The sequence below is a fragment of the Galeopterus variegatus genome, unplaced genomic scaffold (genome assembly GCF_000696425.1).
Source record: "Galeopterus variegatus unplaced genomic scaffold, G_variegatus-3.0.2 Scaffold1221, whole genome shotgun sequence".
NCBI classification, from domain to species: Eukaryota; Metazoa; Chordata; class Mammalia; order Dermoptera; family Cynocephalidae; genus Galeopterus; species Galeopterus variegatus.
Window position 1 is genome coordinate 357304 of NW_007727332.1, and position 26985 is coordinate 384288.

The following is a 26985-nucleotide window of genomic DNA, read 5'->3' on the forward strand; positions in this document are numbered from 1 at the left end:
AAAGGTGACTTTTATGGATTGAACTGTGTCCCCTCCAAAACGTACGCTGAAATCCTAACCTCTGGTACCTCAAAATGTGACCTTATTTGGAAATAAATGCCTTGCAGACATAACTAGTTAAAATGAGGTCATACTGGAGAGGGTGGGCCCCTAATCCAGTATGACTAGTGTCCTTATAAGAAGGCCAAGAAGACACAGCGAGAAGGTCATTCTGAGGATGGAGGATTAGAGAGATGCATCTACAAGCCAAGGAACGTCAATGATTGCCAGCAATCCACCAGAAGCTAGAAGAGACAAGGAAGGATTCTCAAAAAGGTTTTAGAGACAGCATGGCCCTGCTGAGACCTTGATTTCAGACTTCTAGTCTGCAGAAGTATAAGACAATAGTTTTCCGTTGTTTTAAGCTACTCAGTTTGTGGTACTTTGTTATGGAAGCCTTATAAAAACCAGGCAGCCTTGACTGTGAATTCTTGTTAAAAAAGGGGGAAGGGGAAATAGTGAGTCACCTGAACATCAAGATCTACAGGCTTTCAATGACTATCCAGTTTCTTTTCTTTTACTTTTTTTCCCCAGTTTATTTTCTTTAAGCAAAAATATTTTCAAAACATATCCGGTGAACACAGGAACGTTAGAAAAGCAAACATTAAAGGGAATACACAAAACAATAGGTAACTGAAATTTTAATACACCCAAGTATTGCCATAAAAATTTTAAAATCAATGTTACAGCATTGGTTTTCAAAGATCAACGCTTGTAATTGTAGTAAAATAAAGTTTCACAAAGTTAAATTTCCTTAACATTTTATTTCTATATTAATCTAACACTTTACAATCTACCAAAATGGTAAAATTTTACATTTTTTTTTAAAAGCATTGGTGCTCTTCTTAAGTGAAATGTTAACATGGGGCCCCAATATATAAAACAGAAAGTAAAGTTGTTCCAGTTGGGGGCTCCCATAAGGAGCCTCACACTTCCCCAGGCGTTACCTCTTCAGACACAGCACAGCCCTAAGCACAGTCTGGGAACCATAGAATTAAAATATCAACAATAAACACTAATAAAGATCTTATTGACAAAGAAAAGCTAGGAAGTTCTTTCAGTGACCAACAGTTTCTAGGCTTCTGATTTTCTGCATACTTTTCTTTGATTTCATCACTTTAGAAAATGCTTTGAACATTAAGGTTTTAATGGCAGCTATACTCGTATTAGGCAGAAACTGTAATTCTACTCCAGGAAATTATCTACAAGATAGACACTGCTGAACAGGATGTAATAATGATTATTTTTTTTAAAAAAATTTTTAAGGCAGTCCATTGCTCATACTAACAAAAATAAAACATTTCTTATAAATAAAGCCCCAAAGTCAAGATAATTCTTGAAAAGATGAAACATCCCAATAAATCAAAGGGAGATTCCAAGTAAGTGTAACCTCATCGGGCCTTAAGATGGATGTCCAAAGGGGAGAGAAAAGGCAACATCATACAATCCTTCTATTTGATGTATACAGGACAGGCTGGGCTGTTGGGGAGATGGAGAGATGTGCACAGTGATACTCTAATATTAAAGACAGGGAGGCTGTGTGCAGCCCCAGAGGGTCACAGAACCACAGGGAAGCGTCTACCTAACGCTACATGTGGAAAAAGCTAACAGCACCAAAAAGAAAGGCATGAGACACACGGCCTTTTGGTGAACTGGGTTGGGTTTGCTCATTAAGGACCTTTTCACGAACATTTCTATAGATTTCACAAAGACTAATATAGTTCCTATAATGTGCCAGGTTCTCTTCTAAGCGTTTTACAAATATTAACTCATTTAATCATCATAACAACCCTATGAAGTATGTATGATTATTTTACAGAAGAGGAAACAGGCATAGGGAGATTAAGCATCTTGCCCAAGATCACAAAGCTTGAAAATGCTGATCTGGAACTCAAACCCCTTTTAAGGGAAGAAATGACATCTTTGAAAAGGTGTCACCCACTTTCCCTTAGGAAGTATCCTTTAGGAATCCATTAGGAATTTCCTTAGGGAGAGAAATTTGTCTTAGAAAAATCCTAGGAGTCTGCCTAAGTAAAAAAGGAAAAAGCAGCACCAGAACTGATAGTCCACTAGCTCATCATGCCGCAAAGACAGGATCTCTAAAATAACAACACATTTTAATGAGACAGATGGATATGAAATTGTGCAAAGATAAATACAGGATTTCTTCCATTCTTAGAAAAGGTAAATTTGAATTAGTTTTGAAATGTCTGAGCAAAATCATACTATTTAACATAATGTACTGGTTAAACCAAGTAGAAGCTGATTCAGGAAACACTTGCTTCTCAAACACAGACTAGCATAAAAAAGACAGTAAATAAATAGTAAATTTGCTATAAAAAAGTTGCTATAAAAAAGTGGTTTCAAATAAGGTTTAAGAATAATCTTGTACATCCCAATTCATTACTTTATCATATTCTTGAATTCTTTGCTTTATGTGAGAAAGTTTATTCTTTAAGTAATCACAGCGTTCTTTTTTTTCCAGAAATGTAGGATCCTGTAAAAGAAACATAGCTATTATTCAGCCTCTGGTTTCCTCAGTGAAGAACACAGAAATATACATTATCATCCAGAAAATGATTCTATATAGCACAATTATCTACAGCAGATTTCAAAATCTTCCTAATCAGAATAACAGTTAAGCTCTTTACATTTTTCTAATATTTATTTTTTAGAGCAGTTTTAGGTTTATAGCAAAATTTAGAGGGAAGTACAAAGAGCTGAGGTAACTTTAAGCATAAAGAAGTAAGTAATAAGTATAGAAAAGATTAATGAAAGGTCTCTCCAGCTTCTACTGATTTTTGAGATTAAATTAAGGATGGAGTTAGAAAGACGTAAAATAAGTTAATCTTTTTGAAGGAAATGTGGGTGAAGAGTTCCATTATCATTGCTCATTTCTCTAGGTTGCTAAATCAAGATACAGCACAATGTATTCAGGACACAGATGACAAGAAGTGGCATCCAACAGCCACCGATTTTCCCTAAAAAGCAGTATCTTAATACAAAAAATAAGTATTTTAGCTAAAAGGATCAGAAGCCTGTCAATTATCACAAGTGTACCTGGATAAGAATATATACTTTGCAGAGGAAAATTGTTTAACTCACATTCTTTTTTTTCTTAAACTCTTCATGGATTCTTGAAATTCTCTCATGTTCCTAAAAATAAGATATTGTATACTTGAGTTAAAACACTTGTATTTATTCCAATCATGTCTCAAAGCACACTGGAACTTAGGATAGAAAACTATTTTTACTTACAACTATAATGAAAATATTCATACATGAAAATTCTATTCACTGGACAAATATTTGAAGGCTTACTATCTGCAGGCACTGGGATCCAGGAGTGAATGAGAGAGAAAGGTCCCTGCCCTCAGGAAACCAGACCCGAGTCCCAGTACTATCATTTGCCAGCTGTGTGACTGTGGACAAGCTATTTACCCTCCCTAAGACTCAGTTTCCTAATTGGTAAAATGGAAATAATAACCATAACAACCTCAAAGGGTTGTGAGAAGGTTCACTTATTTGAAATTATTCTTATAAAGTACTTGGCACATAACCACATCATTAGCTGCTATTATAATTTTCATCTGCTTTGGAAAGTTCTTTTTCAAGTTAAATGTTGGGATTATGAGACTGAGACTATCCAATCTTTGCAAATAGCTAATATAAGGTTCCTTTTAACTTTACTCTTTTTTTTTTTCCTTTTTGTCTCTTTTTTTGTGACTGGCAACGGATCGCAACCCTCAGTGTCGTGCCCGTACCGGACCGGGACCGGCAACGGGATCGCAACCCTCGGTGTTGCCCCCGCACCTCGCTCAGCCTGTGAGCGGCCGGTCTGTATGTGGGATCCAAACCCTCGGCGGGAGCGCCACTGCACTTCCCAAGCGGTGCACTGTAGCAGTGCGCCACTGGGCCGGCCCCCTTTTAACTTTATTCTAAGTTTCATAATACATATGAACTCTGTTAAGGGGTTGAACAGTCTATCCAAAAGGAAAGGATTATTAGAGCAATGTCCTTATTTATCCATGCAAACCTATGCACAGAAATTGCCAGATGCTGCAAACCTAATAAAGAAAAAATAAAACGTAATAATTTACAGTGTTAAAAGCTTCCCTGAGAACATTTTCCATCACTTACCCACATCCTGTTCCCAATATATTTTAACTCTTCAATATTCTTTTACACACTAAGATCATGAGTATTGTTTGTGGTTTTTTTTTTTTTTTTTTTGGCGGCTAGCTGGTACGGGGATCTGAACCTTTGACCTCGGTCATTTGTTTTTTGATTGCCTGCCAACAGTAAAGATGAAACTGTAATTCAGTTGTAATCTATAATAACAGGTCTTGGAGCAGGAATAAACTAGCTGCTGGGGTTAGGGGTGCTGTGCTGGAGATGCGTGCAGACAAGAGCTGTAAAACTCATTCTGGAATCTGTCGCAGTAACTGAATTTAAGACGGGTGAAGACCAGAGGTATTATTTGGGGCAATACTCCTATTTTAAGGGCTCAGAAAAGCCATGTGATTGTTTTCTTTTTTTTGTGGCTGGCCAGTACAGGGATCAAACCCTGGACCTTGGTGTTATCAGCACTGTGCTCTAACCAACTGAGCTAACTGGGCCAGCACTGATTGTTTTATTTTTCAAGGGTGCACAGCCAGATTTGGGAGAGAACCTGTGCCTCTAAACAGGATGGACTTTGAAATGTGTCACAAGCTTCCCTGGGGATGTGGTGGGAAAATGCATGAGCCCTGCAGATCCTGCCCAGGGCAAAGCTCAGCCTGTGGCTGATGAGAAGTTAACTTTTGTGATACAATTAATATTGCTACTTTAGATAAGGACTGGAGGAGACATGGACAATAACTGTGGGCCTGTCATTTTGGTTACTTACTTGCCATGTCATGTTAAAAATCTGAGATAATGACTGTTGTTGATATTACATGGAAACATCTCTCAGCACTACTGTAATCAGGACCCTGCTGCAGATGCATGTGCTGGAGCCCTTGCTCACTCACACGAAGCACACAAACCAAAGACCACCGGGCCTCGGCTCAAACAGTCCATGTCACAGTCTGGGTTTTTAGCATCATTTCTCTCAACTGCCTGCTCCTCCCACCCTGTGCTAATGCAGATTCCTGGGCCTGCTTGTTCCTTCCTGCACTCCTTTGAGGGCCTCTAAACTTGGTCACCTTTCTCATACCTATGGACCTCACTTGTTTTCCAAATGGTACCAACTGACCCTCAACCTTTAATATTTGCTGGATTTCTCCTGCTTCCTGGTACTGATGTCTCTTAGCCAACACCATTCCATCACTCCAGGATTAGGAAAATGTTACTACTGTACACATTTGGCTTAGACAGCTCATAATTATAACTGATTTAAATGTACACTTAAAAGTCTGTGGTCATGGGCTGGCTGGTTAGCTCAGTTGGTTAGAGCGCAGTGTTGATAACACCAAAGTCCAGGGCTCAATGCCTGTACTGGCCAGCTGCCCAAACAAAACAAAACCAAAAATACAAAGCCTGTGGTCAAAACAAAGACGTCCAACTAATATGGGTTCTCAGGGGAAGAATTTACATACACACATGTGAGAGAGAGTGTGTGTGTATGTATTCACAAACATAAATTTGTCTGACATTTATTTTTTAAAAAGCTGTGAGATTTAAAAATTTTAATTATACAAACAATAGATTAGATTACTATATCCTCTTTAGAAAAGACAGAACGCAAATGTTCATAACAGCATTATTTATAATGGCCAACAAGGAGAAATGACCCAAATGTCCATTAACCGATCAATGGATAAACAAAATGTGGTATATCCATGTATTAGAATATTATTCCACCATAAAAAGGAATGAAGTACTGATATCATACTAAAGTACAGATGAACTCAGAAAACATTATGCTAAGTGAAAGACATAAAGGACCATGTATCGTTGCGTTTATATGAAATGTTCAAAATAGGCAAATCCATATAGACGCAATGTAGATCAGTGGTTGTCAGTGGTTGGGGATAAGTGGGAATGGGGAATAACTGCTAATGAGTTCGGGGTTTCTTTTGAGGGTGATGAAAATATCCTGGAATGAGAGAGATGATGGCTGCACAATTTTGTGACTATACTAAAACCCACTGAATTGTACACTTAAAAAAGGTGGATTTAGGGCATGTGAATTATATCTCAGTAAAAACATACAGTTGATAAAAAAATGCTACTGATTATGAGGCATCCCTATTTCAGAGATATAAAAATGTGAAAAATGTGAGGAAAAAGAAAAAAAAACACCAGAGAAAAAGCTAAGTGCCCTATGACTCCCATCTCCACTCCTGCTTTTCCTCTCTGCCATCACCACAGGTATCAGTCTTATGTGGGTGCCCAGGAGCCCATGTTTGCAGCTCTGGAGCTGCTCTCCACCCTCACCCACCGTGCCCTCTGCTCTTTGGGCCTGGGATGGTAACTGCTTGGCTCCGGCTTGGCAGGGGGGATGCACCCTCCCCTCCCCTGTGTGGATAAATCCTCCTCAAATTACCCTCGTTTAAGTGCTCCATCTGTCTTCTTTGGGACCCTGACTGACTCAGTACTCATATGTATCTTAGGCAAATTTACATTTTACTTAAATAAGAAAATAAAATATTGTATACATGTATTGAAATATAACTGTACCCCATAAATGTGTACAATTAATATGTCAATTAAAAAATAAACAAATTCGGGCCGGCCTGTGGCTCACTCGGGAGAGTGCGGTGCTGATAACACCAAGGCCCCGGGTTCAGATCCCTTATAGGGATGGCCGGTTAGCTCACTGGCTGAGCGTGGTGCTGACGACACCAAGTCAAGGGTTAAGATCCCCTTACCGGTCATCTTTAAAAAAAAAAAAAAAAAAAACAAACCCCAAATAACCAAATTTATTTAAAAAAAGAAAAGAAAATACTGTTTAGTAATTAAAGGCAAAAGACATTAAATTATATAATTTGAATTGTAATCTTGACTAGTCACCTTACAGATATCAAATGCTCTCCTAGACATAGACAGCAGAGGTAAATGGTTATGGATTTTTAAAAAGGTAAGATTATTCATCTTCTAAATTTCACTGCTTCTCCTAGGCAGCTGCAGACACTGACCTGTCGGTTTTCCGAACGACATGGCAATCTGCTCATCACAGCGTCCAGCTCATCAAACTTCCTCAAGACGGCTTGAACTTCTGCAGACAGCTCTTTGTACTCTGAAAACTGGTCTTGGAACACAGCTTTATAGCGTTCTCGTTCATCATCCGTGTGAATCACAGGGTATTTTCTGAGGGAAAAATATAAGATATAACTCTATCACTAAAACAAGCCGAATGGGAAATCAACTTATCTTATTCCTCACTGACCATACTGTGCCTTCAATTCAATGTATAACATCTTCGATAACAAACGACCATTCAGATAAATGATTTTAAGCAGAGTATGAATTGAAGATGGACAGGAAAATGAAAAGCCTAAATGGGCCCCCTCCACTTCCACCTTGAAGAATTCAGACAGATACTCACGCCACGTAGTCAGGCATCACGATAGGTTTAGGAATGTGGCCTGGGGGGATGTGTCCACTCAGTAGTTCAGGTTTCATTTTTATTGTTCTCAATTCTTTGAAATTAACTTCTGAGTCTCTTTGTCTGTCACCACCAGAGGCCATTTCACACTGAAGTTAGGGAGCAAAAAGAGCATTTATTTATAAATAGAGGCAGGAAAAAAACACCAAATCCCAAAATGATTCCTAGAAGAAAATGGGGAGGAGGGTAGGAAGAAAAGTGTGAACGGTAATTAACACTGCACTTCAGAATTACATGTTTTATAGTCACAAAGTCATCCTGAATGTTTTCGTAAGAGCTAGAGGGAATCACATTTGAGATATGGGAGGTACATAGTAGGTAAAATACCCTCCAACCCAATTGTGTATATGTTAAAGGTGAATGAAGAAATGAGAAATGCAGGGTTTTAAGTATGTACTTATTTAGAATTTATACCCCAACAAACAGTGAAAGAATAAAAAAGGTAGTTCAAAGTAAGAAATTCAGGGATAAAAATGGAACAAGACTATGTGAAAAGAGAAAAAAACGCTGATATTGAGACCTTGAGATGAATTAGTTATAAGCAGCCACTGGGTAGGTCAGAAAGGGAAATGAGTTACATTGTTTTTGTGATCTGAAAAGGGAAGCAAGCAAATATACCTTCAGAAGAAACCCTCCCTGATCTTCAGTATTTTTAAATGTAAGGAGGATGTCGCTGGGAAGGCAGAGGAAAGGCAGTGTCTTTAACCTACCCAAGTGTCCTTTACCTCTGATTCTCTGAAAAGGCGATGAGAATCCTGAATGTGGAAGATGGTAGTTTAAGTCACCCTGATCCCTCAACCAGAGCACTTAGAGGCGTTTTTTAGTATTAAAAAAAAAAATGCATTCAAAAGAGAAAGAGAACACAAGATGAAATGGCTCAGACAAGAAGTATCAGGGGACAGGCTTTAAGAGCTAGAATAGCTGACAGAGAGAAGTAATTGGAAGACCCAGCAGAATCCACTTTAGAAAGGACAAGCAAAGATGGATGCTTAGCTTTGGGGCTGGGAAAAGGCTGTTCAGGGACTCTGCTGGACAGGGCCCAGGACACTGACCAAGTTGCTGAGGCAAGTAGTTGCCAAAAGAGGTGTTTCCATTTTATACATAAAGAAGTGAGGTTCAGAGGTGTTAAGTAAATTCTCCAAGGTCACACAGCTACTAAGTGGGAAAGCCACACTTAAAACCCAGAACTGTTTGGTTCATTGATACTTTAAATGAGGAAACATGTTTACGTAAACGAGTATCGTTCATATCCTAAGGTTCCCTGAAGTGCTAGTAGCACACTAGCAATGAGTTTGTGATGGACAGGGCAGGCAATGCCTACGCCTAGAGGGAAGTGAGATCGTGCTTGGGAGCATGATTCCTCTTTGGAACAGTAACTTCCCTCCACTCTACTGACCTGTTAAGCCTTCAAGAAAATGCTTGGGAGGGTCCCCTACCTCTTTGCAAATAAAATACAAAACAGGATTTAAAACTATGTTCTTTATCTTGCCAGGCAGCTTTTTAAACCCTTTGTTTCCTGATTTCCCTACCTCTGAGACTGGCTTTGAGGTTTGGTTTAACATTAGCTCATTCTAAAAACCACCAGCTCTTAACTCACCAAACAGCACACCCCCATGGACTGGATTAGACAATGTGGAGGCTGCTCACCAGCCCTAGGGGAAGGTTATGAAAAGGAGAAGCTCTGCACCCAAGGCGCTAGGTGGAAGGGAAACCAGATCACCCAGATGCAGATAGCATGCCTTGTCACTGGGCCCGAAAAGCAGCAAAACGTGAGTAGGGGGCAGAACACCCTAAGGAAACGAGATTAAGCAAGAGTATTTTAGGGAATACATTTTTTTCTCCCCAAAAGATGACTGGTAAGGGGATCTTAACCCTTGACTTGGTGTTGTCAGCACAATGCTCTCCCAAGTGAGCAAACCAGCCATCCCTATATAGGGATCTGAACCCATGGCCTTGGTGTTATCAGCACCACAGTCTCCCAAGTGAGCCACCGGCTGGCCCTTAGGAAATACATTTTGAGGTTAGTAATTATTCTGCTGTGTTCTCTGCGAGTTAGGATGCCATTTCTTCATCTTAATGAATTCTTGTATGTTTAATCTTGAAAATGAACCCTGGTATTACACACTGGGGAAACTTTTCTGGCTTGGATAAATGGATTTCTTTTTCATGGTATCTTTCTTTAGCTTCTAAATAATTAACAATCCAGTTCTCCCAAGGGCTGGCTAAGGAAGCTGCTATGGAGCATATGTTGGCCCTTCAGATCTCAACAGCAGGCCCAGCCACCAATCTCAGATTTCCTGGTCAAAGTCATGATTTCTGCCCAGGTAGCCCCATTGGGCAGGAGAATCCATAATTAATTTTTTTCTAGGTAAAGTTTTTTTCAAGCAGGAACTACCCATTTTCCTTACTTGCCCATTCTTAATTCCACAATTTACCTTTTAATATGAAAAGGGAATTTTAAGAAATCATAATATTTACATACAGACTATTTCATCTATTTAAATTATGTTTTTATGGTCTTAACATTTTCTTCTGATCTTTTTGGATAAACCTCACTGATCATCACTTTGGGAAACGGATAAACCTCACTGATCATCACTTTGGGAAACTCTATTGTGCTGAAATCTAAAACTAGACATGAGACAAAGAATTAAAACCTGTTTAGGCTTTCATGGGAAAGATGCGCTAGGCTCCAGCCCTGAGATAGGCCACCCTTAAACAGTGCTTCTGATTGTAAACAAATCAAAGTGGGAGAGGAAAAAGGCCCAAAGCCTCAGATTTAATATGACCTTTCTTTGCTTCTAGCAAAAACTAGTGTTGTCAGCAGATATCAGAAATGCTTTATTGTGATACAAGATGCTATGGTTTGAGTGTGCCTCCCAAAAGTTCATGTGTAGGAACCTTAATTCTTCAATGTGGCAGTATAGCGAGGTGTTTGGGTCACGGGTGATCTGCCCTCACAAAGTGATTAACGCAGTTCTCCAGGAATGGGTTAGTTTTTGTGAGAGTGGGTTGTTATAAAGCAAAGCTACCCCACACCCCCTTTTGCTGTCTTTCGTATGCACGTGCTTCCTCTTCCCCTTCTCCACCATGTTATGAAGCAGCACGAGGCCTTCATCAGATGTGGCTGCCTGATCTTGGACTTCCCAGCCTCCAGAACCATAAGCCAAAACAAATCTCTTTTCTTTATAAATTACCAGTCTCAGGTATTCTGTTACAGCAATCGGAAACAAACTAATGCACAAGAGCAAGTAATTAAGCAACAGGATAAGTAATGCTACTGATATAATTATTAAATTTTTCAAATTAAAAATGGGCTGCATGTCTATCCTGTCAAGTTAGAACTGGGGAAGCTGGCTGGTTAGCTCACTTGGTAGAGTGTGGTACTGATAACACCAAGTTAAGGGTTCAGATCCCCTTACCAGCTAGCTGCCAAAAAAAAAAAAAAAAAAAAAAGGAAAAAAAAAAAATGGGGAGAGATTTATCTGTGTTTCAGTGTGCATCTGTCTTATTTCTGATTCTGTCTCCCTTTGAGGAGATAATGTAATGATACACAGGCATCTGATCCCAAACCCATACCATCACCTTCAATACCCAGCTTAAATTTTGACCTTTCTAGCTTGAAAAAGAAAGATTTTCTTTCAGTGCAGCACTTAGGGTTTTATTAGAATATGTTGCTGTCTCTATTTGATCTTATTTCATGTCTATATATTATTTCTTTAAAAAATGATCTTATTTGCTTTTTAAAAATTATATTCATTAAAATACAAAATAAGAAGGGATAATCTAGTATGTAGTCCAAACAAGGGACAAGTAACTGAAGTCCAGACAAGTTAAGTAATTTCCCCAGGGTCACAGAGCTAGTAAGTAGCTAATCTACCCAAATTCAAAATTTGTCTGATCCTAAAGTTCATTTCCTCTTCACCAATGTTATTCCTGACTATTCCAGGACCTCTCAGGGTCTGGGACCCTGCAACATATCCTGGACATGCTAGGCACCAACCTTCTAGGTATCCTGAAGAGGTACCCTAGAACTCTCTAGTAGATCTTCTTAATCCTGTCTCACCTGTGGAGGCTGCTTCAGCTACACTCTCACCAAACAATGACATTGACCATCCTATCATTTGGGGCAACTTCCTCCAACTCATTCTGGCCTTTCCGGTTGACTCTGCTCTGCACTTAATCCCATTGGTAAATCCCACCACCTCTGAGGGACTGATCAAGAAGCCCATAAACTCTACCCTGGGCAAGAGTGACCACCATTGCCACATTCCAGCCCAGTTCGACAGCCCTGTCCAGCCTGGTGCTGAGCAACCAACATCTGCAAACCCCCAAAACACCTTTAACCCCCCAAAGCAAGTAGACTCATGTCTTCACGGACGTTTTGAAACACACCTCCTGATGTCAGCACTCTTCCTAATTCTGATACCAGATTTTGGCATCAACTGTTAACAAGAATGTCAGCTTTCAGAAAATGAATTACCTATGTGTAAGTTTTTAGGCCCCTTTTCCATTATAAACCCACTTTCTAATCCTGATCCACCTTCTAAAGCACAATCCTTTTAACCTAAACATTTTCTATGCACGTAGCATTATTTTAGGACTCTCACTGGGCTGCAATATAGCAATTGCATTTGTTCTTGGCCAGGGTGGAATTTATGAGTTTCCAGGTCAGTCCCTCAGAAGGGGTGGGACTTACCAGTGGGTTAAGGTACTACTGACAATCTTTTTTTTTTTTTTTTTTTACTATTGAAAATCTTGAATGAGAGCATTAGCAATAATTCTGCCAAAGCCAACATCATGAGGACTCCTATTTGGTCAAACTCACTTCTGTTTCTGTACTAACATGGGAAGGACCAGTTAGAGAAGTTGCATTTAAATCTCAAACAAAGGGCCAGTGTTACTAATTATTTAATCATCAGTCTTAGGGCCGGCCCTGTGGCGCACTCGGGAGAGTGCAGCGCTTGGGAGCGCAGCAGCGCTCCCGCCGCGGGTTTGGATCCTATATAAGGATGGCCGGTGTGCTCACTGGCTGAGCGCGGTGCGGGTGACACCACGCCAAGGGTTGCATCCCATTACCGGTAACAAAAAAAAAAAAAAAAATTATCAGTCTTATAGTGCTTATCTTAACATTTTAAACAGGTATTTATTTTATTTAACTTTAATTTTAATTTTGTTAACTGGCCAGTATGGAGATCTGAACCCTTGAACTTGGTGTGGTATTTATTAATTTAATTTTTGCAAAGCTTAAAAATTTTTTTGAACAGGTAATCTATACCCATGGTGTAACAGGTCCAAAAAAGTTTATAATGAAAAGCAAGTTTCCTTCTTCCCCTGTCCCCCCAGATAGCCAGGTGCCCTCCTAAAAGGCAACCACTATTATCCGTTTCAGTATCTAATATGTATATTTGACAGCTTAAAAGTGCGTACATCATTTAACTTTCTCTGACTGTTAGTACCATTGTCATTGAATTAGAACAAGTCTAACTGAAATGTATATCCTGACAGCAATAAATGTCGAATAAATAAATGAACATAAAACTAACTAAAACACAAGGGTATAGGAACCAGAAGTTAAATAAAGCATGATAAAAACCAACCCCCACCACACACATAAACATGTACACAAATAGGACCGCTGTCATTTTATGCTCAATGTTTAAAGTGCATAGCCTTGTAGCATTAGGTCCACACCGCCTCATGAGAGAGAGGTGCTTCAGTATTCTGCAGAGTAGCTAATGCCAGCCTCACTTGTCCTGCACCTGGTCAGTCCAGACTGGTCAAGTGTCTCTTGATTTCTAAAGATTTAAGGATATCCAGAAAAATCCCAGTAAAGCTGTTGAGCCATCTTAACTATATAATTCAGATAACTCTATACATGTCAAAAGTAATTTAATACAACTGACCCTTTAAAAAAGGTGGCTAATTTTAGGTCCCAAAGGATGCTTTGACCAATCAGCAGTGTCAAATGTGAGACAATATCATCTATAAACTACTTTCCCCTGGAGATGTCAGAAAAATACCCATCTCTAAGCAAGTTATCTAGTTTAATTCTATAGTCCTTGATGATCTCTCTCTCTCATATACATACACACGTACACACATCACACTCTGCTAGTCTTTTGTCTGTTTTTCTTTTCCACTAGATTTGTTAGCCCTTGGAAAATGGAGATGATGCTCCCTGTAATATTGATATCTCTAGTCCACAGCCTAATTGGCACGTTTGTTCAATGAATGAATTAATGATGATGCTGATGTATTAAACACAATCCCTTGGACAGACTGTCTACTTCATAATCCCTATTTCAATGTGAATAAAACATTCTCAGGGCTGGCTGGTTAGCTCAGTTGGTTAGAACACCAAGATCATGGGTTTGGATCCCTGAACTGGCCAGCTAAAAACAAAATATTTTCAAAGATTTTTTGTTATAACATGGAGAATAAAGTTAAAAGAAATCTTTTAAAGGGCATTTACAGGGACTGGCCAGTTAGCTCACTTGGTTAGAGTGCAGTGTTACAATACCAAAGTCAAGGGTTTGGATCCCCGTAGCGGCCAGCCGCAAAAAAAAAAAAAAAAAAAAAAAAACTCATTAACAAATAACTTGTACAAATAAGCAACCCAATCAACATATGAAAAATGCAAAGATAACATATGAGAAATGCTCGACCTCATTCCTGATAAGAGAAATGCAAATTTTAATTACACAAGATACCATTTTTCACCAATCAGACTGACAGATGTCAGCATATTTCCTAATACACTGTGTAGGTCAGGATGTTAGGAAGCCTGTAGTGCTATTAGAGTGGAAGTTAGTAAAACCTCCGTTGGGCAATCTGGCAATCAAAATAAAAGTGCAAGGGCCAGCCCGTGGCTCACTTGGGAGAGTGTGGTGCTGATAACACCAAGGCCATGGGTTTGGATCCCTATATAAGGGTTAAGATCCCCTTACCAGTCATCTTTTAAAAAAATAAAAAATAAATAAATAAAAGTGCACATCTTTTTGATTCATAAACTCACTTCTTGGGGGTGGGCAGCAGAATAAAAAGAAACTCATTTCTCAGAATTTATCTGTCAGGTGTACTTATACGTATATATACATATATGGAATGAAGTATGTATGAGTATGTACTTCTATGTACAAGGTTATTCACTGAAGCATTGTTTTTAATAATGAAAAACTGGAAACAACCTAAATGTTCATTTATGGCTAAATAATTATGATATATTCAAATAATGCAATACGGTATAGGTATAAAAAAAGAATGCAAAAGAGCTTTACATATTAATAAGGAAACAACTTAGAAATGTATTGTTAGGGCCGGCCTGGTGGCGCACTCGGTAGAGTGTGGTGCTTGGGAGTGCGGCAGCGCTCCCGCCGAGGGTTCGGATCCCATATAGAGACCAGTCCCCTCACTGGTTGAGCGCGGTGCGGGCGCGACACCGAGGGTTGTGATCCCATTGCCGGTTGTGGTGTGGGCGTGACACTGAGGGTTGCGATCCCGTTACCAGTCACGAAAAAAGACAAAAAGGAAAAAAAAAAGAAAGAAATGCAGTGGTCTCTGCAGAGTAGGGGAGGTGGGAGAAGGAGAGGAAGTTGAGTGTTCCCCGAGCCCACCCTGTTTTTGAAAGTTCCTTTGCAAAAAATCCTGAGACTACTGATTCTGCAAGGTCAAGGACAGTTTTGTGTTCACCTTGCGTCTAGCACCTGGAATAGGGCCTGTCCTCTAGATAGGTCATGAATATTTGCTGAATGGATAGATTTTGGTCAGTTTTCTTCTAAGCCGTCTCTGTCACTCAGATATAAAAATGGGCAGGGGGGCCTTCTGGGGGGTGTGCTTGAAGACCTGAAGGGACATAACTGTGTGTGTGTGTAGCATACTACCATTTGTGTAGAAAAGAGAGTACAGCAAATGTATATATGTAATTAAACACATTTCTGAAAGGAAACACAAGGCACTGATAACTGGTCCCACGAGACAGGGAAGCTGGGGTATAGAAATGAGAGAAGACTCTGTATTACAGACCCTTTGGAATTTTGAACAAAGTGAATATACTCCCTTCTCAAAGAAACAAACAAATCCAAAGGTTAGACTCTCAACTTCTTGCTTAGAAATAATGCCCAGTATCTTAAAAAAGAACTTTTCAATGTGGGTAAAATTATGATTATTACTATATTTTACATTAACTTATTATATACAAATAATTATAATAACAGCATCTCACTGCATCCTCTCAGTAAACTCGTGAGGCAGAAATTATTATTATTCTAATTTTACAGATAAAGAAGTGAAGGCATGAAAAGGTTAAATAACTTGCCTACAGTCACGCAGCTATAGGAATTCCCTGACACTACAAAATTTGCCATTTGAAGGCAAAGTAAGAAGGATAGAAAAGAACAGCAAAAAACTTTAAAGAGAAAGGAAGAAGGTATGGGAGACTCACTTTCATTTAAAAAAAATTATATTTTAAACATAAACCCTTTTTTTGGTGGGGGGACAGGGGGTGGTGCTGGCCAGTATGGGGGCCCCGAACTCTTGACCTTGGTGTTATCAGCACTGTGCTTTAACCAAATGAGTTAAATGGCCAGCCCCAAACATAAGCTTTTTTTTTCTTCTTAAACATAAACTTTTAAGCACAAACTTTCATCTAACAAAATTAAAAGGAGCTAGAAATAGGATTATCTAATTTGGTCCTTTTAGTATTAAAAAAGGTGAAAGTCCTAATATGAACTCAATGTAATAGTTACACTTTCACAGACAAATGATTCTACTATGTAGATAAACAGACATGAAAGAAAAATATTCAACAAATCTAAAGTATAATGTGAAGTAAACTTTATTCTTACCATTTTCCTTTTCGATGGCAATGATGGCTCACTTATCTGGAATAAAAAGAGTTAAAATAATTTGTCAAAGGCATGTGAAGCTACTTCGCAAATATTTTCACCCATTTGTATTTGTAGCCCAACCTCAGTTTTACAGAGCTTCATCTACTTGATGGGTGTTCCTCCTACTCTTTTGCCTAGGTTTTGATGGGTCAGTGGAGAACCAGAGGAGGGATAACTGTAATTCCCTGTCAATCAGGAACATAGAGAGGAGCTGGAAATATGGGATGGTGGAGACTATTAGCTATGTTGCTTTGAATTACCTAGAGATTTTATTTATTTCTGGTTCCCATTACCTTGCATTATTAAAGAGTTTAGGATGGTTACCCTATAAAATTAATAAAAAAAGCCAAAGGCCATTCCATCTTCTAACTTTTAGGAATTTATAGCAACACAGAGTCAGGCACAACCTTCAACATCAGAAGTGACTCAAGTCTAATTAAGCATTATGGAAAGTCTTACAGAAGTGAGTTTTAGTTAAGAAAGAAAAAATTAATGAAAGTATTACATTGAAAATTATAATCATATTCATGTAGAACTGTGAAATGTTAAGATTAAATAACGTTATTAAACTAGCATAAAATTATGAGGTGTGTGAGTTTCATTATCTGGATTTCACACTGATTAAAACTTAACATTTTTTTTTTTTTTTCAAAAGATGACCGGTAAGGGGATCTTAACCCTTGACTTGGTGTTGTCAGCACCACGCTCTCCTAAGTGAGCGAACCAGCCATCCCTATATGGGAGCCGAACCTGTGGCCTTGGTGTTATCAGCACCGCACTCTCCTGAGTGAGCCACAAGGCCAGCCCAAAACTTAACATTCTTTACTATGTACATAGAGATGTAAACTTAAGAAATATGCTTGAAGTGCTGAGATAAATTTTTAGAAATAATTTGAATCTATGTATAGTTCTATCAAGATCAATATATCTTGTGACAATAGAATATGGATCACATTGAAAAATGCTGAATTCCAGGGCCTGACTGTGGCTCACTCGGGAGAGTGTGGTGCTGATAACACCAAGGCCAAGGGTTCGGATCCTATATAGGGATGGCCGGTTAGCTCACTGGGTGAGCGTGGTGCTAACAACACCAAGCCAAGGGTTAAGATCCCCTTACGGTCATCTTTAAAAAAAAAAAAAAAGAAAAAGAAAAATGCTGAATTTCTTTGTATGATGCATAGGTACTTGTTATAAAACTATTTGATCATGCAAAAGAATAAAAACAAAATACACGTCAGTGTGTGCCATTATAAGGACAGGTTTTAATTTTTATTTATAGTTTTGCCCAATATACACTATATATGTGCAATTGTACAGTATCTAAGAAGTCTTGGGAAAAGTAGGAAAGGAAAAATTTATGATATAGTTAAAATTTAAAAAAAATTTAAGGTAAATACTGACATTTTCAGTGGCACAGGAGATTCTAGTACACACGTGTCCTTAGAAGAAAGCAAAACATCAACTTATTTCAGGACACAATGAAACTAGCAGAAAATATCCTAACATTTTTGCTACTGTTCAACTAAAATAATTTTAAATAGGGCTTTTACATAATCTTGCCCTCCAGGTATTATTATGATGATGATTTATTCTCATTATTATTATTATGTTTAATTAGTTAAATCCTAGAAAAAAATATAAGTACTGGGCTTCCATTCTAATTTTGGAACATACATCTCTCCAAAATAAGGATGAAATAGCAAAACCAATGGGCAAGTTTTCACAGACTATGTTCATTACAACTCAACCTCTCAATACTTTAAAGAAAAAAAAAATTAAACAAGGTTTGCCATATTCTTATTTGGCTTTATTTAACTCACCAGAAAAAAGTAAATCATAACATTTAAGTGAGAACTATCCTCCTGTAACTGAAAATGTATGGGTTTTTATTAAGTTTTACTATATTAAAAAATCAAAATTGTCCTCAAACTTACTTTAATGATGAGACACTTAATTTACTGAGTATATTATTATTCTCTGCAGAAATTTAGTAGCTGTATTTTCCTCTTAAGCATCAGACAGACATAATAATGCAACCATCAAACTATATATCACACATCTGGTGATGTTATACAGCAGTGAAGCACCAAAGTGGGTTATCTCAGTCAAAACATATCAGATACTGAGCTAGGACTTTTGAATCTCAAATCATTAAAAAAAAAAAAGACTTCCCTGAAAACTTTCTGTTTTGAGGACTCTACATTTTTAACAAAGGAGCAAGTAACAGAAAAAACAAAAAACAAAAAACAAATGACTGCTTGTGAAATCACTTACCTCCTGTTGTTCCAGAAATTCCCTGTGTCTCCGAGCTGCCTCATGCCTCCATAACTTTAGGCAAACCAAAGCACTAATGAGATAAACTATCATGGTGACAAACAGGAAGATCATTGCTGCTATCTGTCCTCCTTCTACCCGGCAGAACACTGCATTCACTGGCGTATTAAATAATGGATAGTAGCAGAGTCCACCTCGGTTGGTATCATTCACATAGACTATGGCCGCAGCCATATACAAAATAAACAAGGCGACATTAATTCCAAATTCAGTTAGGGGCCACCAGTTAGAATCCAAAAGAATAGTCCGGTAATACATGGACATGCCAAGAACCAGAATAATAATGGTGGTGATCCAAGCTAATCCAGCGACCACAAGTACAAAAGGGGTCTTGGGGCCACTGTAGTAATAGCCCCCATACGTACTGCCCAGGCTGCCTCCCATGCTGTAGGGCTGTGAGTATCCAAACAAGTTATACCACTCATTGTCCTTGTGAATGTAAGCTGTGACACAAGCAAAGACGCCAGCCCCCAAAAGCAGCTCCACCACGCCCAGAATTCTCAGCAGGCCTGCCCATGACTTCATGTAGGAATACCTCAGGTTATACTCCTCCACCTTCTCACTGTATGTTCGAGCAGTTTGTGTGTGTCGGCCTAGAGACCCATAGGGATCTCGGGGAAGCATTGCATCAGCCTCTTTTTGGGAACTAAAGGTTCCTTCTGACCCTCGGTAAGGATCCTTGCAGGAGTCGGGAGGTGAACGGTGATTTGCTGGAGAGGCTGGAGGTGAACACTCCACTCCATCAGAGATGTATCTGATGTCAGAAACTGGCTTATCCCATTCTGGGTCCTTTTTTTTCCCTCTGAAGAAGTTCTTCCAGGAGTCAGGGACAAAGCGCCTTACAGGTTTGAGATCTGGTGCTATGGCTGGTTCCTCTGTGTCACTTGAGTAGAAGTCTGGGCCGAATGGTGGCTGTAATGGGAGAGGGGGTGGTGGCAAAGGATCAGCACTCACGGCCAGCTCACTGTCCTGAAGAGTCTGGAGGGTTCTTATGGTGCCATCTTGATAGGGCAAGTCTCCTGGGACCTTATCATAGTGCCTGTCCTGGTTTTTGGATCTTCCCTCATTTGACGACATTTGTGATTTTCACACCTGTGGCCAAGATTAAAGTTATCACTTATGCTTAGTTATTCATCCTTTCAATAATGCTGATTTTACTCACTTAATAGCAAAAAGTATTCAGGAGACTCACATGATCATGTCTAATTATTAGGATATATAAAAATGATAAAAATAAACATTATATGTATATTTTAAATATATGTAACTATTAGATTATCTGGGGATAGTCATCATTCTATGCCATTTTAAGTGCAATCAAAATTTTAAGCCTTAGCTCTGAATTTTACATATTGAAACATTTGTAAGTCTAATTTATCCATGAGCCCTATAAACAACAAAATGAAAAAAAAAAAAAAACAAAAATGACAAAACTTTAACAATACAGAACACTAACAAACTCCCAAGTAAAGTCCTTTCTTCAAACATCTGAATCAAAATATTTAAGAGTTTCAGCATACCAAAATTTGATGGGTCAGCAAATACTCTTCATTTTCATTAACTCACAGCTGCTATGGAATAGCCAAGGAGAAGCAGTCTTGTTAAAACACAGGGAGTGGAGAGTCCTCCCTTCCTAAATCAAGGAAGTCAGTTTACAGGAATTGCTTCTTCCACTGAAATATTAACACTTGATACTAGATTTTAAAAATTGAATTTTCTGAGATAAAAATCACCAAAGCCTAAGGTTTCCTGCAGGTACAACACAGAACAGCAGTAACAACCATAAATATTCTTTTCAGAGTAGTTTTCTAAAGGTGATTAACTGTTGCCACGGAGAGACAGTATCTTAGAAGGTATTCAACCCACCTCAGAAATAAAGCACCTTTACTAATAGGCCTGTTGATTTCTTTCATGAAACCAATGACCTGGGCACATATGCAAAAGGAAGGAAACAATTTGCTAATGCAATTACTAGGCTTAAGATACATTGAATTTCTCCCTCCAATTGCTTATAAGCAAGTATTTACTGAAGACTTACTGGGCAAATGGTATTGTACTTGAAGACTATCAAGATCTCAAAATTAAAATGGATAACCCCAACTTTATGACACTGAACAATTTGGAAATTCCAAAGGCTTGATTTTACTTTGTAAAATGGAGACCTATCATTCCACCAATATTTGCCAAGCACCTACTTTGCACCAGGCATGCTGAAGGCATATCATTGAACAAGGCAGACTGAAATCCTTGCCTTCATGGGGCTTCAATTCTAGTGAAGGGTGGTAACAGACGATAGAGAAATAAAATATATAATACGCTAAAGAACGAAGTTGAGAAAGGGAATGAAGAGTTACAATTTTAAAAGGAGTGGCCAGGGAAGTCTTCATAACGAACGTGACATCTGAATATAGAACTAAGGTGAAGGAGGAAACCAGGCAGGTATCAAGGAGAAGAGTGTTCCAAGCAGATGGAAGCGCTAGTCTAAAAGTCCAGGCAGGAGTGCCTGGCATGTGCAAGAAATATTAAAGCATGGAGGCCAGTGCAGCAGCAGCAGAGTGAGAAGGTGAGTAGTGGAACTGCAGCCGTCTGAATCATGCAGGGCGCTGAAAACCACTGGAAAGGACTTGAACTTTTACCAAGAGTGAGGTGAGAAGCCATTGGAAGATTCTGAGTAGAATAACATGATCTGACTTGTTTTTAACAGGCTGTGGATGCTGTGTTGGGAGTACACTCCAGAACAAGAAGACTGTTTAGGAAACCTCTGAAGTAATACAATGGACCACAGAGATCGTGAGAAGAAGTCAAATTCTAAGGCCGGCCCGTGGCTCACTCGGGAGAGTGCGGTGAAGGGTTGAGATCCCCTTACCGGTCATCCTTTAAAAAAAAAAAAAAAGAAGTCAAATTCTAAGGCCGGCCCGTGGCTCACTCGGGAGAGTGCGGTGAAGGGTTGAGATCCCCTTACCGGTCATCCTTTAAAAAAAAAAAAAAAGAAGTCAAATTCTAAGGCCGGCCCGTGGCTCACTCGGGAGAGTGCGGTGAAGGGTTGAGATCCCCTTACCGGTCATCCTTTAAAAAAAAAAAAAAAGAAGTCAAATTCTAAGGCCGGCCCGTGGCTCACTCGGGAGAGTGCGGTGAAGGGTTGAGATCCCCTTACCGGTCATCCTTTAAAAAAAAAAAAAAAGAAGTCAAATTCTAAGGCCGGCCCGTGGCTCACTCGGGAGAGTGCGGTGAAGGGTTGAGATCCCCTTACCGGTCATCCTTTAAAAAAAAAAAAAAAGAAGTCAAATTCTAAGGCCGGCCCGTGGCTCACTCGGGAGAGTGCGGTGAAGGGTTGAGATCCCCTTACCGGTCATCCTTTAAAAAAAAAAAAAAAAAAAAAGAAGTCAAATTCTAGATATACGGTATTTAAAAATCTTGTTATAGAAATTTTCAAATACAATAAAAAGTGGAAAGAATAGTATTATGAACCTTTGTGTACCATCAACCAGCTTCAATAATTACCAATTTATAGTCAATCTTGTTTAATCTATACCTCCCATCCTATTCCCTCTGCCAGTAGATTACTTTGAAACAAATCCCAGACATCTGATCATTTTATCTGCTTCATTTCTCCACCCCTCCAGTTTACCCTTAGGGAAGAGCAGGCTGAAGAGTTGCAGACGCCGGTTAGAAATATAGGCAGCAATGTCAAGGAGGCAGTCTGCCCACAGACCGCACGTACTGCTACCAGACTGGATATACTCTCCAAAGGAATGGGGTGGAGATGGAGAAGGGGTCCAAGAAGGAATTCTAGGGTCTCCAGTTTTAGAGGATTGACTGTGATAGCCCCAACATGGTGCCTGATGCAAAGTAGGAGCTCTATAAATGACAGCAATTAGCAGTAATTTTTGTCCCTTTGTCTTTTATCTCTTTGTTGTCCAGAAAAGTTTAAATTCTAGAAATACATAGTACTACTACAGTTTTTGAAATATGTACAGTTCCTGAGAAATGTCGAAGCAAAAACACAATAAATATTTCAGCAAGTTTTAAATAATACCTCTCAATATGTAAAATATATATGCCTTTACAGGATACTCCACTGGTTAATTTAACTCACTGGTAAAAGTGTGATTCACTGTAATGGATTTAACTCATCTTCACCTGAGAAAAGTGGCTTCTTTGAATCAGACCACTTTAGCAGTGTTTAAGTAAAAAGCAAAAAATTATAAATGTGAACAATTGTGGAAGAACAAAATATGTGATTTTAGAAGGGAATGGTCAGCTCTATTTGATCACATCTTGAATATCTGATACCCCTAAAGTTTTTCAGGATGTCACTGAGAGTCCACTCAGGTCCAGCATGCTGAGACAGAGTGGGTTTGTTTTGTTCAGGTCCGGGTCTCTGACTCCACTCTGTAGGAACACCTATCTCGGAGAGCCACAGCGGTGGCAAGAAGAAATGGCTCCCTCCAGCAAAGTGTCGCAGGAATCATGCCTGGTCACCTTTATACAAACAAAATCACCGCTTTAGCTGACTTTCAAGTTTTGCCGGGCCCAAGAAAGGGGTAGATTTGAGGTATTTCTGGGCTCCCAAGAGGTAGGGAAAGCCTCTGCGGGTTTTAGCTAACCCACCACTGCCAGGGGATACCGAGCATCTTAGCTGGGGTCTCCCCGAGTCAACCTCTGGGCGTCCGGTCCTACAAATCCCGTCTGTCCCGACTCGCTCACCGGAATGTGGTCGGTTTTCGCGTTTCTGATTGAAAACCCACAGTCTTTCGAGATTCCGCCCTAAAGTGGCCAGAACTAAGTCGGGCCAGACGTCCCAGGTAGGAATAACCGGGATCGCAGCAAGGGTGCGGGTCCCGCCCCGCGCCCGGAAGGCGGCGGCTTGGCCGCACCTGTGTCCGCTGAGTGAAACCCGGCGGGTCCCGCCCGCCTGTCGCGGTCCTTGGCAGGTTATGGCGGGGCCGAGCGGCGAGCGCCAGCGGGCCGAGAAGTTCCGAGGGGCCGGAGAGGCGCCCCTCCACCTTCCCCGCTCCGGCTCCCGCTCCGCGCACCAGGGCCGGGGGCTGCGGGGCCCTCCCAGCCCGCGTCGCGGTCCTGTGGCCCCACCCCCGGCCCCACTCACCTGAGCAGCCACAGGGAAGAGCACGCGCGCCGCCCCGGGCACTGAAACCAGATCGGGCTCCCGGGGCGGGGCCGGGGAGGCCGAGCACAGCTTTGCCCCGCCCGGCTTTGTCAGGTCCAACTCCCTCCAGGCGCTGGCGCTGCTCCGTGCCCCTCCAACAGTGCCCCCCAACCCGCGCCTCGCAGCAATGGTTACACAGTGGGCTCCTGCAGAGAACGACCTATCCCTCCCTTCCCTGTCTTTGGAAAAGTTCGACCCTGGATGGAGACTCATGTAGTATGCCTAATGATACGTGGCAGACAGTGCATATTAGGCAATGTGAAAAGATAGAACAAAATGAAATTTAACATTTTAATTTTGACATAAATTATGTAAATACTTTCCAAAGTATCTAAAATATTCCATTGTACAACACATAAAAACGGCATCTGAGACGACAGAGAAACTGTAAATAAGGCACAAAGTTTATTCACATTCATATTTGCATCCTAAACTGTTTTATAATTGATATTTACAACCCCCATAAAGTTTTTGTGTTCTGGATTATTCCTTCACAGTTTCTGATATCTGGCATAATGTTCAAACACACCTCACTCACTGACCTCTGCCTAAACCACTCCATAAAATTAAATAAATACTAGAGAAAAAATTATAGATTTTTTGAAGGCTTGATCTTCTATTTACTTCAAGATAACAGAAGTCAGTTACTTGTGATGAAATAACATAATAATGAAGAACTAACAAACTGTAATTCACCAGAAAAGTATACTAACTCTTTTCAAGTACCACTGCATAAAACTGACATAAGTCAGTTACTTGTGATGAAATAACATAATAATGAAGAATTAACAAACTGTAATTCACCAGAAAAGTATACTAACTCTTTTCAAGTACCACTGCATAAAACTAAAATCAATCTATCAGTAGCAGTCTGATGGGCAGGCTGGTTTCTATGTCCCATCACTCTCATAGTCTTCTATTATCATGTCTTCTTCTTCCATGTTTCCTCGGGATGAAAAGGGCTGAGGCTGGCTGGCGGGCAGTTCATTCCCACTGTTCTGACTCAAAGGAAGAGACCAGGTTTCAGGTTCAATGGTTTGACTGGGCTCATCTACAGCTTCCTCTGCAGGCAGTCCTCCATTATGCTGGGCTTCATCTCCGCTGTCAGGGTCTATCATTCCATGCTCCCTGTCAGTCAGGGCTTCCATTTTCAATCTGTCAGATTCACAGTGCAGGCATCAATAATAACCAAAGAATTAAATTATACCATGAGTGTGATGACTATGAAGCCATGTCCTCTAGCCTTTCATTTACCTTCACTGTGCTCACTGTTCAGTCAGTCCCTTTAGTTTAAACTATATAAATAAAACTAAAAGGTAAATGGCAAACTGTGAATACATCCTTACCACTTACAATATAAAAATGGTTAATTAATGTCTTCAGTAAAGAGTTCTCACAAAATAAAAACAAATTAAAGAAATTATAGAAAAATGGGCACAAAACATGAACAAGTTACAAAAGAAATATAAATGGTTACTAATCATTCAACATAATTTGTAACTTAAAAAGTGGAAATAAAATAAAAAGCTATTACAGTCATCTTCTAAACTGTCAAAAATACTTTTAAAATGACAAAATCCAGTGGTGGCATCGATTAGGAGGAAACAACATACTGATACACTGTGAGTATAAAATTGGTAAAATATTTTTGCAAGCAATTTGGCAATACAGAGCAAGAGCCTCAAAAAGGTGTATACCTATTGATCCAGGAATTTCATTTCTCAGAATTCATCCTAAGTAAATAGTATTTGATGTGCATGATGATTTATTTTCAAGGCTGCTTGTCAGGAAAGCTAAAAAGGGGTTTCTAGACTTGCAAAATCTGTTAACTAGAGTACTTTAAAGATTCCTCTGCCTTTGCAATTCTGATTCTATTTAGTCTGATATATTTCATAGGGAGTGGGTGAAAATATGCTGTTATATTTAATAAAATGAAGGGTCTACAATAAAATTATATGGTTTTTAATCACTGAATACAATACCTTTTTCTTGGGTTTTACAGAAAACATTTACTAATTATATACTGCACATATTCAGTGGACATTTCAGCAACAGCTGTTTGGGAATTAAGACGATCAGCTTACCTTCCAAAGTGTCGCTTCAGAGGAAGTCTTCCAATATCTTGGATAAAAGAAATCTGAGCTGAAAACAGATAAAAAAAGTTTTAAATAGGCAATTCTCCAGAGAAAACATACAAATGGCCAGTAGCACATGAAAAGATGCTGAACATCTAATAATCTTTAGGGAAACACAAAATCAAAGCCACAATGAGATATCACTTCACACCTATTAGTATGGCTATTATCAAAAAACAGATAACAAGTGACAAGGATGTGGCAAAACTGGAACCCTTGTGCGTTGCTGGTAGTAATGTAAAACGGTATAGCTGCTATGGGAAATAGTATGATGGGTCCTCAAAAAATTAAAAGTAGAATTATTATATGATTCAGCAATTCCACTTCTGGGTATCTACTCAAAAGAACTGAAAGCAGAATCTCAAGAGATATTTCCCTGTTCATAGCAGCATTATTCACAATAGTCAAAAGATGCAAGTAACCCAAGTGTCCCTCGACAGATGAATGGATAACCAAAATGTGGTATGTACATACAATGGAATATTATTCAACCTTAAATATGAAGGTAATTCTGATGTATGCTACAATATGGATAAACCTTGATGCTATTATGCTAAATAAAATAAGCCAGTCACAAAAGGACAAATATTATATGATTCCACTTATATGAAATACCTAGAGTAGTAAAATTCATAGAGACAGAAAGTAGAATAGTGGTTGCCAGGGACTGGGGAGAGAGGGAAGTGGAGAGTTGTTTAATGGTTATAGAATTTCAGTTTTGGGCCGGCCTGTGGCTCACTCGGGAGAGTGCGGTGCTGATAACACCAAGGCCACGGGTTCGGATCCCATATAGGGATGGCCGGTTGCTCACTGGGTGGGCGTGGTGCTGAC

At 39.5% G+C, this 26985-nt stretch overlaps 2 protein-coding genes across 4 annotated transcripts in view; both read right to left on the minus strand.

Annotated features, from left to right (window-relative positions):
• Positions 1-1296: 1296 nt before the first annotated feature.
• Positions 1297-24003, minus strand: MARVELD2 (MARVEL domain containing 2). Of its 3 annotated transcripts, none has more exons than XM_008575644.1 (7): positions 23960-24003; positions 18793-19944; positions 16477-16512; positions 7571-7719; positions 7161-7332; positions 3145-3195; positions 1297-2536 (listed from the first exon to the last, which is right to left on the minus strand). In XM_008575644.1, the coding sequence occupies exons 2-7, from the start codon at positions 19927-19929 to the stop codon at positions 2414-2416; spliced, it is 1668 nt and encodes a 555-aa protein (XP_008573866.1). In that variant the 5' UTR covers positions 19930-19944; positions 23960-24003; the 3' UTR covers positions 1297-2413. The 3 variants fall into 3 exon arrangements, with proteins under 3 accessions (XP_008573866.1, XP_008573868.1, XP_008573867.1); XM_008575646.1 differs by lacking the exon at positions 23960-24003 and having other exon boundaries at positions 18793-18865; positions 19214-19947; XM_008575645.1 differs by lacking the exon at positions 16477-16512.
• A 761-nt stretch (positions 24004-24764) lies between these two features.
• The window catches only part of RAD17 (RAD17 homolog (S. pombe)), a 41550-nt gene continuing 39329 nt past the window's right edge, over positions 24765-26985 (minus strand). Inside the window, exons 14-15 of the mRNA XM_008575648.1 lie at positions 26104-26161; positions 24765-25174 (exon numbers count right to left, since the gene is read on the minus strand). Of these exons, the coding sequence (XP_008573870.1) occupies positions 24910-25174; positions 26104-26161 (323 nt within the window). The 3' untranslated portion in view covers positions 24765-24909. The remainder of the gene's footprint in view (positions 25175-26103; positions 26162-26985) is intronic.